This window comes from Dryobates pubescens, chromosome 2 (assembly GCF_014839835.1).
Source record: "Dryobates pubescens isolate bDryPub1 chromosome 2, bDryPub1.pri, whole genome shotgun sequence".
Lineage (NCBI taxonomy): Eukaryota > Metazoa > Chordata > Aves > Piciformes > Picidae > Dryobates > Dryobates pubescens.
The window spans coordinates 43,404,113-43,421,176 of NC_071613.1; the positions used below are offsets into that span (position 1 = coordinate 43,404,113).

Genomic DNA, 17,064 nt, shown 5'->3' on the forward strand with positions numbered 1-17,064 from the left:
GAAGCCCCCCTTGTCCTCACCCACCCACGACCTCTGCAACCGCCGCGCGGGATCTCGCCCACTTCGAGGCGGGGAGAATTGACGGACCTAACCCAGCGTCTCGAACCGGCCTCTGCCCCACCTCCCCCTACCCTCCCAGCTGTGTGGTCGCGGCTGTCCCTCCACCAACCAGAGCTCTCTCTTGCAGGAGGAGGGTGTTATTTGCATATCCGCGTGCGAGCCGGCGCCTCCGACAGATCCACTCGCGGAAACCTGCAGAGGGACCGCCACATCGACCAATCCAAGGCCACGCTGGCCGTGATGCGTGACTCTCAGGGTTGAAGCTAAGCCGCTGCCGGCCTATGGGAGCTCGTGTGGGCAGGGCCTGTCCCGGCAGGGACGGGGGCGTGTCCGGGCGCTGCGAGGGATGTTCGGCGGCGGCGGCGGCCGCCGGGGCTCGCCATGGTCTGAGGTGCAGCGATGAACGGAGCGGCCCCCTCGATTTTCGACCCTAAGAAGCGGGTGCTACAGCTAGGCGAGAGCTTTGAGAAGCAGCCGCGCTGCGCCTTCCACACCGTCCGATGTGAGTGTGGACTTGGGGAGCTCCTCAGGGGGTTGCTGGGTCTGGGGCGGGAATGCCTGGCCGTCCGGTGGCAGCTGGGTCCCTCCTGCCTCGGATCCAGCGGTCCCTTGACGGGTTGGCAAGCTGGCTGGGCGGGTGCTGCGACCCGGCTTGGTTTTGCTCTCAAGCCCAGTGCGTTGGACCGGTCATGGGTGTGAGGGGCGACCATGGCGCGGGAGGCGCCCGGGCTCTGCGGGAGGAGAAGCGCAACGTAGGCATAACCACCACGGAATGTGCTCTGCTGCCAGGCTCATAGTCCCCCTCAGCTTAAACAAGCTGTGCAGGAGCTTATCTGCTCGGTAGGCAGGTGGTACCGGCAGCTTGATGGGACGTGAAATAATCAGTCAGCTGCAGGGGCCGGGCTCGGGAATCCGAAGTGAGTTGGCTGCCTTCGTCCCGGGATACATCAGGGAACCGAGCCTAGGATGCAGGTCCGGCATCTCGGGAGCAATGCGGTGTAGGTCATGCTTCAGTCGCCTCTGAGCGTGTTGCTGGTGAAGTGCACGCAGGCCATTGTATCAGCTTCTCGCTACTTTCTAGGCAGGAACTTCACTTTTGCATCCAGAAAAGTATTTCGATGCAGTTTCTCTGAAAACCGTATTGGGGTGAAACTCTGGCTTTGACCTCTTTCCTTGTGTTTAGTTTTTCGAATGAGAATTCAGCAATCAAAGGTTAAAGGCAGTATTAATCACAAAGCTGGTGTACCCTCCCTGAGTACATAATTACTATCTAGAGAGGTGTGTGCTCAAAGATTCTGAGGGTAGCTAGGAAACAAATGCTCTCAGGATTATAGTTCTGGTAATTTAGGACTGCTGCTTCTGTTTTTGATGTCTCATTTATAGACTGGTCCCCAAGATTCAGTCTCACATAGGTTCTCTGGAGAATATCTTGTGTGCTGTCACGCAGTGCAGCAAGATGGGTAATGTGTTTTCTGTGAGTGAATGGAACTGCACTTAGGATTGTCTGCAGCTGTGGGAGAAGAAGGGAGAGAACAGGCAAAAACTATAAGTGAATTTAAACAAATGCTGTAGCTTGAAATTTATCCTAATTTTAAAGAGGAGTAAAACCCACATCTGTTACCTCCTACCATTATAATTTCTTGCTGACTCCTGTAATTTGATGTTTTATTTTGAAATCTCTCTTCCTTTCCAACAAGTGAGATGTAGAAACTGGCATGGTCATCAGTTCTGTCAAATGCACATCCAAATATATCTTTCTTTGACACCTGAATTTTTTGTGAACAGATGAGTAAAGGGGAAGACATCTGCTGGTTAAAAGAAGTCTATTTATGGACACTAGAATCAGTGTCTTAATTTTCTAAAGTATTAACTACACAGTGGCTGTATATTACAGGAAACAGTCTCTGATTTGATGAGAAACTTTGAAACTCTTTTACGTTTATCCCTGTAAGATGACGTGTGGGGTTTTGCCATGAACAAGGTTAGTAGGAGCTGTTACCTACGTCTTAGCTCAAAGCCTTCTGCTGCGTGCATAGTCCTGCCTACTAGCTCTGAAAGCTTGGTTTTCTTGCCTGGTTAGTGTGCAGGCTGGAGCCACGATTCCCAGCTGTGGTCTGTGCCACCTGGCCTGTGGGTTGCAGGCAGTGTTATTGCACTGGGAAGCTCCCAGCCGTCACAGAGTGCAGCCGTCTGTGACCCGTGGCTGGTGACAGGACAGCTTGTGAGGCAAGGAGTATGTGCCAAACTGTGGCCAAGGAGCGTGCTGAGCCGTGGCCAAGGAGCGTGGTGTCTAATGAGGGGTGCTCTTTATGCACTTGGTCCCTCCATGCCTCTCTTCAGCTGCAACAGTGTGCTGCTCGCCAGCATGTGAGATGGGGTGCTGGACATCCCCAGGGTGCAAGACTGGCCCCATGCCTGCATTTGCCGGAACCACAAGTTCAAACTCACACGTGTTACCACGTGCCTTACAGAGCCTCCTGATGCTGTCCTATCTGCCCAGATCTGTGCAGGCAGGCCTTTTACTGTAGCCCTTCCCAGATAATTTGTGGTGGAAATAGAATTTTAGCCATTGTGGTATTTTACATGGCTGTGTTGCTGATGCCTGAACACATGCTCATTTCAGTGTCTCAGGTTTTTTAAAAGGGCCAGGAATTGTTATCAGCTTTTGTTTAAAACTTAATTTAATCAATACTTTAGATGCTGAAACAGACAAAAAGGAAATTAATATTTAATTGGGAAGTAATTTTACCTTTAATGGAAAGAAATACACTGAAACTCAAGGTTTGGTCAGATTCTGACAAGTTATAGTAAAATCAAAAATGGATGCAGAAATGGATATCGAGAATTGACGTTGCTCTTTGCAATCTTTAATCACTTGTCTACATCTCCCATGTGTGGGATGAGTATTTTCAAAACCTTTTTTGTTTTTTTTTTTATCCTCTGCAAGTAATTATGTTTGGATTTATCTTTTGAAATATAACACAGCTTGTCTAGCCTCTTCATCCTTTAAAACTTAAAAGCATTTTTCTAATTTTAACTGACATGTTTTAACGCTCAGACTGAATCTCAAGAAAACCACCTTAACTTGGAATTCTACTGACTTATGGAATAATCTGCTCAGGGGAATGACAGATGATACACCAGCAAAAAAAGACTTTAAAGTCTCCAGCTGCAATTAAAAGGTGTTTATGTTTATAAGATTCCTGAGAAGCGTGTAACTAATCCATTTTGGTTTTATGTTCAGATGATTTTAAGCCTGCATCTATTGATATGTCCTGTGAAGGAGACCTTAAAGTTGGCAAAGGTGAACAGGTGACAATAACACTGCCAAATATTGAGGTGAGTGGGGTGGCTGAAGAGTGGCAGGGCTTAAGGGAATGATTTATTTTGTTGCCCCAAGTGCATACTGAACATAGAAGGATAAGAAGTTTCAGTGCTGTTTCAAATGCTGCTTGTGTGATATTTTTTAGTAGAAAAACAATTGCTCTAAGTGTAAAATTACAAAAGACCTAAAGGTTGGATAGCTGTGCTATAACTTTAAGTGTATTTACCACATTGGAAATATGCTGCAGGATGACCCAGAAGTGTTGAGTACACAGAAAAACTTCATGTGGTTGTTGGCAGTGCAAGTTTCCTCTTGGTATTTATTGCTATAGTGCAGCTCTAAAGCAGGAAAGACTGGAAAGGGAAAATTTACAACCTGCCATGCTTTACTGCTCTGCTGATAGGGTAACTGAAACCCCTTTTGGTAAAAGGAGTCCTACAGTGAGCGTGGTCTCAGTGGGAGCTAAGCACTTAATCGGTTGCAAACTAAGCTGAGCTGGGTGAAATCCCATTCCAGTCAAACGCCAGCTGCTTTTGGTCATGGCTAGTGTGATTCTAACTTGAATTAACTGATAACATTTTTAGTGCTAGAGATATCACACGTAGTGAACTTGTCATCACTGTGATGGATTTCTGTGTCTAAGGGGAAAAAAAAAAGACTACATAAGTAACACTTACTGGACTTTCGATTTAACAGGGCTCAACTCCACCAGTGACTGTGTTCAAGGGCTCAAAGAAGCCTTACCTAAAAGAATGTATCTTAATTATCAACCATGACACTGGAGAATGTCGCCTAGAAAAACTTAGTAGCAACATCACTGTGAAAAAGACCAGGTGGGTGATTTACAGGGGAAACAAGCGTGCTTTACTCATTGTGAAAATGGATTTTTTAATGAGTCTAAGTTGAGATACAGAACTCCCCATTACTATTTTCAGCAAAACATCATTTTTAGAAAGTACCTGGCCTTGTTCAGTGGAGTGAAAAGCCTGCTTTCTCAGCACACTGACTTCACAGCTTTCAAGTCCTCTCCGGTGGAATAAATGGGAATGTTGGGTGGTTTTTAACTGAAAACTGTCACGTTGTTGAATAGGATATAATTATTTTCTGATGAGCGTAGAGGGGGATGAAACAGTTTGAAAAGTAACTTTTGCCTTACTGTCTTCTGACTTGTAAATGGGGAAATAAAAAAAGATCAACTCTGTGACGTGTTTCAGTATTATTAATGGTTTGTTTTTCTCAAACCAAGTTTTGAATTTATTATTTTTTTTGCTGCTGAGTCCACATAAGTAATTTCCAGCAGAGTAATTAAGTGATAGCCAGGTATAAAAATATAAATCAGTGGACAAAAGGTTAAAAACCTATTAATGCTGTATTAACTTTAATATATCTGTAAGTAATTGTATGCAGTAAACGCCCAGAAATCTAATGCTGCTATTTAGAAAAACATGACAAAATTCCATAACTTAAGGTACTGTATTCCTTGTATTCTTTTCTTCTTTCCTTGACTCTTGTCTTCTAGTTAAGAATCTTTTGCTTTTACATGCAGAGCTGAAGGAAGCAGTAAAGTCCAGTCTCGCATAGAGCAACAACAGCAGCAAATGCGAAATGCAACTAAGGGTCCAAACAACATTAAAAACTCTCCACCAAAAGACAAGATGTTTCCTCCTTCTCCTATGGATGATATTGAACGAGGTAAGCTCCAGTGTCACTTAAGTTTCAGGAGGTTTGTTCTTAAGTAGCAATTAGTTTTTAAGAGCCAAGGTTTTTAAGATGACTGTGTAAGTACTTTACTCCGATATGGAAATCGCCACTCATTCAAGTGGTAACAAAGCAGTATTTTGAAACTTGCTAAGGAAAAAAAATCAGATGAACCATTAGGCTTAATAATGCCAAGGGTCCCAATGCTTACTCTCCTTGATTCTGTCTTCTGCTGCTACTTTAATCAAGTATATAGCTGGTTGCATTGTGGAATCACTTCTGTTTTAACATAGGTCCTCATTCTTTCTGTGCACTCAGCAAACATACAGGTTACAGTCCTTTACAACTCGAAATACATTTTAAATTACTAGATAAGATGTTGTGAAAGAGGAGATTCCAATGAAAAAGACAGCTAAAAGTCTGCATAAATCCACCCATGAGCAGTGCTATGTACTGTATTCTATAGAGACTCTGGTTTTGTGTTAAACTTATGTTTCACTTAATAGGAGGCCTTATTTCCTTTTGGAGGGTAAAGGACATGGCAGGTGGTAATTACTTGCTGCAGAAATGCTGACAGGTGGCAGTTTCATTGACTGGAACTGACATCAGCCTCCTAAGATGTTCTGAATTCCTTTAAACAGATTTGGGTTTCTGGTTTTTGGTTTTTTAGTTTTGCATGCATGTGCCATTATGATTTCTGCACACCCCCCCGCCTTTTTATCTTAAACTGACCAGAAATCTATACTGCAGAACAGTACTAGATTACACCCAAGATTGTGAAGAGGAAGGAGTACTTGAGTAGATGGAATAAAATAATGCTTTTTTTTTTTGGTTGTCTGTTTTGGAGGAAGTGGTGTCAAGCACATTGCAAGTCACCAAAGCAACATGTATCAAACTTTCATGTAGTGGCCAGTCCAATTTTGAGTACTAACAAAGAGTTTGGAATAGTTGTCATATGGGGATAGTAGAGACCTTTAAATGTCATGTAGTTCATCCTGCTCTCCTGAAGTTAGATTTCTGGCATGACTTTTAAACCTGTTTTTAAAGCCTTCCAGATCCTGTGTTCTTGCTGGCAAACCGTTCTAGGGCTTTGCTGTCCTGTTTAGGTTCTTCCTAACAAATAATCTGACAGCAAGCTTATTACTAGTTTCATGTTTACCATGCAAGTATAAATTAAATTAGTCTGCTGATTATGAGCAGGCCTTTCTGTATTCAGACATTTCTATGGCTCTCCTATTCTTTAGGCAAAATGATGCCAGCTGGGTCAGTCTTTTGTTAGAAGTTAGGTTTTCTGATTTCTAGGGGGTTTTTTAATCCCTGATTCATTTTCACTTTCCTTTTAGCTAACTTTCAAAGAGTTCAAAACCTTTTTGAAGTGTAATGCCTGAATACATTTACTGTTTCAGCAAAGTTTTAGCAGTACTGAGTTGAGCAAGAAGACTGTCTTACAGCCACTTTTCATCTTTATTCACAAAGACTAACTAGTACCACATCTCAGAGTAATGCTTGTAACTTCTGCAGCAGCATCTTGTGGTAGAGCTGTGTGTAGTGATCCACAGTAACTTGGACTCTTCAGAAGCATTGACTACTCTGTTGTTCTTCATCCCATAGTTGTGTATCTGACTATTCCTGCTTAAGTACACTACTTTGAACTTGTTACTAACTTTGTTTTCTTGGATGGAGGAAAGATCATCCTACCCTTGTTCTCCAGTATACGTACAGCCCTTCCGTAACTGTTTAAAAGTACTTAAACTCTGTCAGATTAAGATAAACATCAGGGCAGAGATCTTCCTCCTCCTGTTTTGGTATTGACTCTGTGCCTTCCACTTACCATTTTTTTTATTATTAGACATTGGTGAGAAGAGGGAGGAAGAGGTATTCAATGCATAGGATGGCAGTGGTTTCTTTCAGTGAACTTACAGCTCCAGATTGTGGTGGGTCAGTTATTTTTGACCTTTCTTCTCCAGAATTAATTTTGAAACGACTTCTTGGTTGTCCTACTAGCTGGTTCCTAATTCTTGCCTTAGCTTTTCTTTCTTTTGTCCTGAAGCTGTTCTCTCATACATGTCCTTAGGAATTGGAGGAGATTTTTGGTTTTTTCCTCTCCTTCTCTTTCCATATGTGTCAGCCAGGAGGGTCTTTTATTATATTTTCTGTTATCCCTGGACATCAGGTTAGTTTGTCCTTGTAGCCATAGCTGGGCTGTTTCAGGTACCATTTTTCCTGAATACAGTTTTCCTTTAGGCTGGCTTTTTTTGACAAGGGTGACTGGCCTAGGTACCTTTCTTTTATAGTGTCCTTTGATAACTTGGAATTGGAAGGCTTTGTGGAAGTTAGTGTTGAAGCTTATTCTTTTGTTCTCTTTTCTCATGATTAAGATCTGAGCTGTCTTGCGTCTTGGTGACTTTCATCTTCAACCTCTTCTGGGTAAATTTGAAGTGAGATGAGCCACTTTCCTACTTGCTCTTTGTGTGCTATATCAAAGCTGTTCTTGAAGCATTCTAAGTGCTTGTAAGACCATCTGAACATGTCTGGGTAGTTACAATCTTTTGCAACAATGGACTTCTGCACTCTGCATAACTCCAAGTTGTTGTACAAAATCTCCCTCTGCCATGATTCAGTGGTTTGGTTTGGACTTCTTGCTTTAGCAGCACCCCTGTTTTGCACAACTATTAGGTGTGCACTTTCTGCAAGACTTCATGTCCTCCATATGTTGGATTTCAACTAGTATATATCAACAATGGCTGGTGTGTGTCATGATCTCTACAGTCATACTTTTCTAAATATTACTGTAGTCAGGTGAGTTATTTCATCAAGAGTGCAAGTTGGTTGAGTCAGTTTGATCTGTTAATTTCCAGTATTTCTTGTCTACCTCATGTTGTTCTGGCTCCACCTCCACCACTCCCCCCCACCCCTCCACCCCAATAGTTCCTGTGGATTGTTCCTTTGGAGCGTCTTCATGCTTAACTTGGCTTTGAGCAGAATGTCACATAGTTCAAACAAGTATATTGATTGTAATGCTGAACTGCTGGGAGGCATTTTGTTTGCAGCTGCAGATCTCTTACAGCTGACTTACCTCTGATTGCAACTGCAGTTGTTTTAGTTAGTGAAAGATATCTTTGGGGGTGCTAAGGAAAATATAGAAGACTTGCTGTTTGCACAAATAAAAGGCTATGGTGGGTGCACTACCCTGTAAAATGTGGGGTTAGCATTTGGGTTCACAGTCACCCTTCTTTTAACACTTGGCTTAAAAGGGAGAAAGTGCCCAAGCTACAAGAGAAGAAAACCACATGACAGGGCTGGATGCTTGCTTGTGCCCTTTTTTGTTCTGGAGACTTTTGATGGGTTTTGTTTTGATTGTTGTTTTGAGGTGTTTTTTTTAGTTGCTATAATGCATGTACTTGGTTTTGTTCTGGAGACTTTTGATGGGTTTTGTTTTTATTGTTGTTTTTAGGTGTTTTTTTAGTTGCTATAATGCATGTACTTGGTTTCCATGGTTGATTTTTTTTCTTTCTTTTTTTTTCCTTTTCCCCTCCTCCTTATATTGTGATGAATGTTAACTGAGAAACAAATTGTATTGTTTGCAGAGCTAAAAGCAGAAGCCAGTATCATGGACCAGCTGAGTAGCTCTGACAGTTCATCTGATTCTAAAAGCTCTTCATCTTCTTCATCAAGCAGTGAAAATAGTTCTAGCGATTCCGAAGATGAGGAAATGAAGCCCTCTCTTCCTATGTCAATGCCTTATTTGCAGCCACAGCCTACTGTGTCTGCCATACCACAACAGGCTGTCCCTGACAAAGATGCCAGTCATAACAGATCCCAAGAGAGCAGTGGTCATATGATGAATACACTACGTAAGTACAAAGGCTGTTCTTTTCTTAGTGCACAATTCCAGACATCAAGATTCTGAAAGGAAACCATATTGTTTTTAAGTATGTCTCTGTTATAATTAAAACTGTGGGAAGTGATGCTAGGGTTTGATTATTCAGCAGTGGTCTGAATTAGACACTGGGCTACAGAAGGTTCTTCGTCCCCAGAGATATTAAATTAAAGCTGATGCAGTTGAAAATATTTCCTAAGCTCTTCTGGCTTCCTCCCAGGTTATATACATTGGGACTGGAGAACAGTAATTTTGTATTGAAAATACTCAAACTAACAGGGCACTCCCAAAATATACACTTGTAATTTCTTGGGTAGAACTATGGGAAAGATATTATACTTGCAATGCTCTGAATTACAGAAGGGATGGTGTATTCTTAGCTGCTTCAGTCACTATTATTCATGGCACTGTTCCACTGGACAGCACGGCAAAACTATCCTGTGCATATAAGGCAAAAGGAGATTTGCTTTCAGGTGATACTATCTTACTCCACCCATGAGGCAACTGATAATGTAATTTGGAGAGTAGTTGTGATGTTCCTCAAGAAGTAATTGCTGCACAACCTGGAACTGAATGCTCAGTTGTTGCAGTTTGGGCTGGGTGCCCTCTGCTATGTGAGGTGCTTCCTGTGTCCAGAAGTCCAGCCCAGTGGGTGGACACAGGAAGTTAGGTATTTCCTACCATAATTCCTGCACCACTATAAAATCCATGGTGGGGTCTGGCACTTTCTCTTTCTTCCTCTTCTGTCAGCCAGTAACTGGGGGAGATGTCTCCTGGCTTTGGGCCTGGCTAGGCCCAAGGCCACAGGGGATGGGCAGTCTCAGACCTGGCCAGCTGAGACTAGCCTAGCAGTGGTGGGGGGAAGAAGGAGCCCTGGGGGTCTTGGGTGTACCCTCAGGTGGGGATGGGATGTTCCTGGGTCTGTTTTGGGATCTTGCTTTGTCACTATGCTTCTGGCTTTCCATAAACATTCACTGCCTTCTATTTAAACTTTCCATCACTTTTGCAATCCGTTTGTCTGAGTTGTTATTTTTGCCTATGATGGGGAGGGGGGTCTGCCTCAACCCAGCACATCAGTGTATTCCAAAACAGAGTTTGCACCAGAAAGAAAAAATAAATAAAAACCCCAGTAGGCAGAGAATCTTCAGCTTGCTACCTAAGTAGCAGGAGTATTCAGACAAAGAAGTGAGTATTCAACTGTGGTGACTCCTTACAAATTATTACATTTTTAATTAGGTGCTTAGCTGTAGGCTTCTGGTTTGAAGAGATTCTCATCAACCCTGGTTTGCAGCCTGAGATCTTGAAGGTTTTTCATTTGTATGTAAACTCGTTATACTGAAATTTTAGTTTCTGGTAGATCTACTTTTATTTCAGTACCTAATGGATTTAAATACTTAATTAAATAGCTGTGCTGATTACTTATGTGCTGTATTAAGAGATAAGATCAGACCAAAAGGTCCTGTGACTTCATGTGCATATGCTGCTTTCATTCTACTGTCGGTGCAGAGAACAATGTCTCCATGTTTATAATTTGTGTAACTTTAGAGCGTGCCATTTATTTCAACCCTTACTCAAATGAGATTTCCTATTCTTCATGGTTTAAATAAAGCTGTTATGAAAACAAGATCAAGCTCTATCCCCACTGACAGAATCCCAGCTGGCAAAGCTTCCACTGAAAAATACACTTAGAAGTGCAGGTGGCCAAGTCCACCAGTTCCAACAGCTATAGCGAGAAAATGCCGTTTAAAACGTGACAGTGTTAAAATGATATAGAGGAAGTTGGTGGCTTGATGGTGGTCAAGGACAGTATGACAGGTAGAACCTCTCTGGCATCATGCCTTGGGCTTGGCTATCTGTGCTTGCCTAGATCTTTAGCTTAATCCCCTTTTGTTATGATTACAGATCTATTTACTGCTTAAAACAATTGTGCCCCCAGCTTCCCATATGGTTACTGCTTAAAATACACTTTAACTAGGCAAAGATCAAAATGCTTACTTGCAAGTAGAATGAGTTTCTCTAGCTCCCTTGCTGAGGGAATTTGGCAGGAGAGTGAAACCTGGAGAAACTAAATGGATAGCACATGGTTCTAGCTTGAATGGCAAGAGTTCTCAGACAGGGTCCTGTACAGTTGGTTTCTTTTTCCATCTCAAATAATGTTTTATGAAAATTAAAATATCGACCTAACAAATGTCAGCACAAGCTGTTTGCTTGTCTAATCCTGTTCTGAGGTTTGATTGCTTATGTGCGTGACTACTTTTGTGTGCCTCTGTGGAATTGGGACCATACTGGCTAATTAAAGGAGTTTTCCTTTTGGCTTGCTGCGTGCAGGCTGAAGGCTGGGGGAAGGGTTAGAGAGCAGAGTTTCATCTTGCATGTAGAAATCATGCAGCTGAGGTTTTGTGGAACTTGAAAAACACGGGAGGTGGTGTCTAGAGCATAATAACCAAATACCTAATCTGTGTCTTCAGGAATCCAGACTGCCTCCCACCCCCCAAATCCTGCTTCTTCCCCTTTCTCCCCTCAGAAGCTGATTATACAGGCTCACAACCTGCCTTAAAACAAAGTTTGTAAATGGTGGTGCTAATGAATCTGTTCTTCATAAATATTTGATCATAGTTGCTTTATGTCCACTTTGTTTAAACGAGTTACATTAAATAAAGTAACTTTCCAAAGAACAGCCAGCATAGATTGGCTGCTGTGGGGCCTTGTCTTAAGTACACAGTATTCGGCACAACTTCCCTTCTTCTATTGCTTGTACCAGCAGCTAGTCATGAAATAACCTTCCCTTGTATTAGCTTGGTGTTGGTGTGACCACTAAGATGCGTGTAATGTGGGCCACTCATATGAGTTTCCCCATCCCCTGTAACTCACAAGAATTCAGTCAAATGCATTATAGTCATTGATTTCAAAGTTTAGGAAAGGGGTAATTTGCAGTGCAACTGATTTCCCCAATTAATGTTGCTAATAAGCAATTTGCAATGTGAAACAGGAATTCAAGAGTTTTCCCCATTGTATTGCTGTCTCTTAGGTACGATAGAGTGTAGATGTCTCTTCAGAGTCATAGTTATAAATGACCTTTCTGATCTTGCACCAAACCCATGTGAAAAAAAAAAATCCAACTCTAGCCTGTGTTATTTTGCCATCTCTGAAGGTGTTTTTTTGCAGGTAGGGTTATAAAAATGGGACATAAAAATTTCCCTGAAGTACATCCTAATGTTTTATTACTTACTCTGGAACTTGGAGTTCGTGCTTTTCCCATCTGCTGGTTTTCACAAGCCTTGGTATTTTTGGCTGGTGTTACAGGGTTTGTGTAATTTCTATTAACTATGTTGAAACAGCTTTTGCAGGCTGCAGAATCACTATTTGGAAGGTTATCTTCCTTGTACTCCCAGTCCATTCTTAAAGCAGGTAGTGCCAAACAGGGCTGAGGCTTTTAAGAATCCCCTGCCAGTCTTCCTTTGAGTGCTAAATGTAAATTAGTAAGTTTAATTTACTAATGCCATTTTCTGCTTTGAAATATGACTTTGGATAATATATTGTCCTGAAGAATTACTGACAAATTGCTTGATTTTTGTTCTTTCAAAATTGCCTTTTAAAAATCTGTATTAAAACAAGAGACCTGTAAATAATTACCCCAATACAGTGGACGGGAAACTATCTACAATGGGACTCTAAAGATTGCTGGAAAGAGACATTTTTGCTGTTCTTGTCTATTATGCATGAAGTGTTTGTGGCAGAGAATCATGTACCACTTTCTAAGCTTTAGCAATGACATAGTGGAAAACAAAGGAGGGCTAAATGCAGCAATGTTAAAGACTTCAGTGTTCTGGCAGAAATTGTCTGACAAGAAAAGATCCAACCTGAGCGACACTTGGGGTTTACTCTTTTTTTAACTCCATCTGTGAAGGGTGCTACAGGTGAAGAAAGAGCATGTGAAAAAAGTGCTTCCTCAATTACAGTGACTTTTTTTTCTTTGCTTTTAAGGCCACTTCTGTGCAACCTCAGAGGTATTCCTTTTTTTTTTTTTCCTAATGGCTGTTTGGCAAGGAAGGTGTGACTGAAAGCATACTAGTTGGAACAAATGCTGAAGACTGCATAGGAAGTTGGTAGATGTGACGTAGATTCTGTGTAGCATGCTGGTGTATTTAATTTTTTTGGTTAGTTATCTGTCACAGGAGAAAGATTCCCTCCCACCCTCTTAGCTAATGGACATCCATTGCAAGCACAATGTAGTCTTTATTCTTACTTCCCCATATTGAAACACACACACATATATATATATATATATAGCCAACCAAATTAAAGTGCCGTGTGAAATTTCTTTTGATGTTTTGTTTGTTCACTTGTTCTAAAACCTGTCTGAAATAGTAGGTCACTGATACATCTTTAAATGGTACATCAAAGAGTTGCTCTTCCTGATTGAGACACCACTCTCTTTTCAAGATGTTTAAAAAAAAAAAATAATAATCCAACAACTCATTTTTCACAGAACTGCACTCGCCAGCAGTTTTTCCAGTTATGAAGCATGAAAATGTGCATGGCAAAGACAGCTAGGTGTTGTCTTTTGTGATCTGGTGATATTAAACAAGTGTACTTGTGGTTAATGAATTCAGGGCTTCCTTGCCAAGATTTAAAAATAGTAGAAAAGTAATTTCTCTGAGCTTCTGTCACTGGGGAGCTTCATTCTAAACATGTTCATCGTTTTATAGGATAATTTAGGTTAGAAGGGATGTTTAAAGATCATCTGGCCCAGCCCCCCACCCCCACCCCCAAACTGGTTTTGTGAGCCTTTGATTGGGAAAGGGAATAACTTGGAAAAAAAAGAAAAGGTTTTTTTTTTCCTGAAAATGACTAATACGATGATTCTCTCTCTTCTAGGAAATGACTTGCAGCTGAGTGAATCTGGAAGTGATAGTGATGACTGAACAAAATTTCGGCCTTAAATGTATCACCTTTTTTGCTAAACACGTCTTAGCATCTGTTTTGCACTAAGATTAGATTTAGATTACCAGAGACTGGAATGAATGTCCTCGATTTTGATAATAGACATCATAATTTTTCTACTGACACGTCTCTACGATATAACAGCATTGGTATCCTGTCAGTGCTATGGTTATGTGTTTCCCTCAAATTACTGTATTTACAGTAAAATTGTGTATGATCTGATTTTGATTCTTTTTGCCTCAGCCACCTGTTTTACTTGAAACTGATTTGTAACAGCTAGTTACTTTTATAGAAATAGTTATGGAATGGAGAAATTTCTGATATTTATTGAGGCAAGTTTCCTTCCTAGCATTTAAATGCCGAATGCTGATCTCACAACTTCAACTTGGAGGGAGTGAAAGGGAGAACAACTAAAGGGGGTCTGCTGTGTCAGCCACACTTTTTGTTCAGTTCACAGTTCATACCTTTAAGGAAACTGCTGAATAATGTGGTCCACTAGTGCAGTTACAGTTTACAATTGTTCAACACATTGCTGAATTCTTAATTTCATTGTATTATAGGACTTTATATTTCTGAGCCTCAAGATTCCTAAGGGAACTTGTCTATTCTCTGTCTTTTTTTTTTTTTGTAACTTGAATAGGCTGGTCTTTCTACAATCTTTTTTGTATCTCAACTTAGACAACTGCAGAGACAGCAATGATTTTTTTTTTTTTTCCCCCCTTCATTTAATTCTGTAATGAAAATCAGAAAATTTCTTTGTAGGAGTATAAAAGTAATTTAATAAAGCAATATTTATCATTATAATGTGTCTGATTCTGTTTTTACTGGTTAAGAATTGCACTTTCTGCCCGTAAGTAGTCATGTCAGTAAAAGGGTCATGTGAAGAAATAGAAAGCAGTGAAATGGTAGCTAATACTGACTCCCCATCTGTCTGCAAGACAGAAGTATGTTGGTTTTGCCTACACTGAGACAAGCCCTAAAAGGAGCTTGCCAAAAGTTTGTGATGGTGCTAGTGTATTGATGAGCGTTCATTAATGATTATATCCAAATGCCATTGGTGAATCATAGGCTTGGAAGGGACCTCTGGAGATCGAGTCCAACCTCCCTGCCAAAGCAGAATCATGTAGAGCACACCACACAGGAATGTATCCAGGTGGGTTTTGAAAGTCTTCTGAGGAGGAGACTTCACAGCCTCTCTGGGCAAGCTGTTCCAGTGCTCCTTCACTGTGAAGTAGTTTCTCCTTATGTTGAGGTGGAACTTCCTGTGTTCTAGTTTGTACCTGTTGTTCCTTGTTCTATTACTGGGCACCACCAAAAAGAGACTGTCACCTTGACGCCCACCCCTCAGGCATGTATAGACGTTAAAAAGATCCCCTCTCAGCCTTCTCAAAACTAACCAGCCCCAGTTCTCTGTCTGTCTTCATTAATGATGTTGCTAGACAAGAAAAAATGTTTGTCTAGTGTTATAATTTCAGAAGAAGGAAAAATATTTCAAGACCTGAAGAACTGCAAGTAGGAGTCCAAATTTTATCCTGAAGCTTACTACTGAAGTGTTTTCTAACTACCAGTCACAAATGTCTGTAGGATGAATTCTGATGAGATTAAATCTGCTCAGTCTTGCACAGACGTCTCCTTTGCTAGATTGTAGTGATTGAATTGCAGCTCAGTGTCTAAACTGTGATGATTTAATCCTGTATGTAAGCCTGAATGTGCAGACATGAAAAAATGAACACTCAGTGTATATATATACAATGGGTACTAGATTAGCTTATTCTCTCTGCTGCTCTGAGAGTACAAACCTTTGCTTACCTCTAGACAGATGAAGAGGCCAAAACCACATCTGCCCCTCACAAAGGAACCTTGATTGATACCACCAAGCAGAAATGAAATTTTGGAAATGCTGCTTTCTAATGCTTCTCTGGCTTGCATTCTGTACCCCAAATTATGGCACGGTTCCATGTTCTGTACTAGGTAACCGCTCACTAGTCTTCCAGCTTCCTACAGTTGGTATCATAAGAACATAAACATTTACTTTTTTATACTCAAAGGGAAAAGCTCAAGTTAATAACCATGGGCAAACTGGTCTTTGAGAAGAAAAGGAGTAATGAGCAATGCCCTGTAATAACCCCTGTAAGATGCTGAGTGTACTCAGTAGGGATACTCACAAGGGAAAGGGTATTGAGTTCTCGACGGATCATACCTGTTGGCACGGGAACTCTAGCAGAGTATTTAGTTCCTGGCATCTGCTACTAATAAAGTGTGCTAGGGTGATGTGAGGAGCTTAGAAGTTGCAGGTAGCCTTAGGACTAAGGAAGAGGCCTGTGTGCTTAATAGAAAGGGGTACATAATGATTCACTATCCTGAGCTGAAATGTCCTTCTCTTTGCCTTCCCTGTCTCCAGTGGTTTATTTGCATCAAAGCCTTTCTCTAGGACAATGCTAAATTCTAATTCTAGCCAGAATGCTGCTGGGTTGTTTTCCTGACTAACACTGCTTTCAGGGTGTTTGGGAGTGAGCAGATGTGTGGAAGCACTGACTAAGCCAGTGTATAAATAATGGAGAGCACATGTCCTTATGGATTATATATGGAATTATGTGGAATAATATAGAATATATATGGATTATATATATTATGGATTAGAAATGGACTCTATATTATATATATATGGAGAAACTTCTTTATAGTGAGGGTGACAGAGCATGGAACAGGCTGCCCAGGGAGGTTATGGAGTCTCCTTCTCTGGAGACATTCAAAACTCACCTGGATGCATTCCTGTGTGGACTACTCTAAGTGATCCTGCTTTGGGAGGGGGGTTGGACCCGATGATCTCTTGAGGTCCCTTCCAACCTCTAATACACTGTGATACTATGATTATCATCACTCTTTCTTTTGCTCTACCTGCATCTGTATATAATTGCACTCACTTGTGTACAGGCACTGGGAGTAAAACACATTCCCAGGTTCCTGAGTCTCAGGACTGTAACTAAGCCTGTGCTATCATTAGGATGTGAACTTTGTTGAAAGCTTTCTGGGATGGGAAGAGTCTCAAGCTTTTGTATATCACATAGCAAAGAGTGATTAATGGCCAATCAGGTGCTACCTAGTATAAATAATATGTAGTCTATATCATAGAATCAGCCAGATTTCAAGAGACCTC

General features: G+C 41.3%; 1 protein-coding gene across 1 annotated transcript; it reads left to right on the forward strand.

The window, feature by feature from the left end:
• Positions 1 to 407: 407 nt before the first annotated feature.
• On the forward strand, positions 408 to 14,608 carry EAF2 (ELL associated factor 2). Its single transcript, XM_009911131.2, has 6 exons — positions 408 to 562; positions 3,305 to 3,399; positions 4,082 to 4,218; positions 4,932 to 5,077; positions 8,671 to 8,937; positions 13,842 to 14,608. Exons 1-6 carry the CDS (start codon positions 460 to 462, stop codon positions 13,886 to 13,888), a joined length of 795 nt encoding a protein of 264 aa, XP_009909433.1. The 5' UTR covers positions 408 to 459; the 3' UTR covers positions 13,889 to 14,608.
• The last annotated feature ends 2,456 nt before the right edge of the window (positions 14,609 to 17,064 follow it).

Excerpts from the sequence above, each read along its gene's own strand:
- EAF2 (XM_009911131.2), top strand. The coding sequence starts at position 460 with ATGAACGGAGCGGCCCCCTCGATTTTCGACCCTAAGAAGCGGGTGCTA. Across the intron at positions 5,078-8,670 it reads TATGGATGATATTGAACGAG|AGCTAAAAGCAGAAGCCAGT; the intron begins GTAAGCTCCAGT and ends TATTGTTTGCAG. Across the intron at positions 8,938-13,841 it reads TCATATGATGAATACACTAC|GAAATGACTTGCAGCTGAGT; the intron begins GTAAGTACAAAG and ends TCTCTCTTCTAG.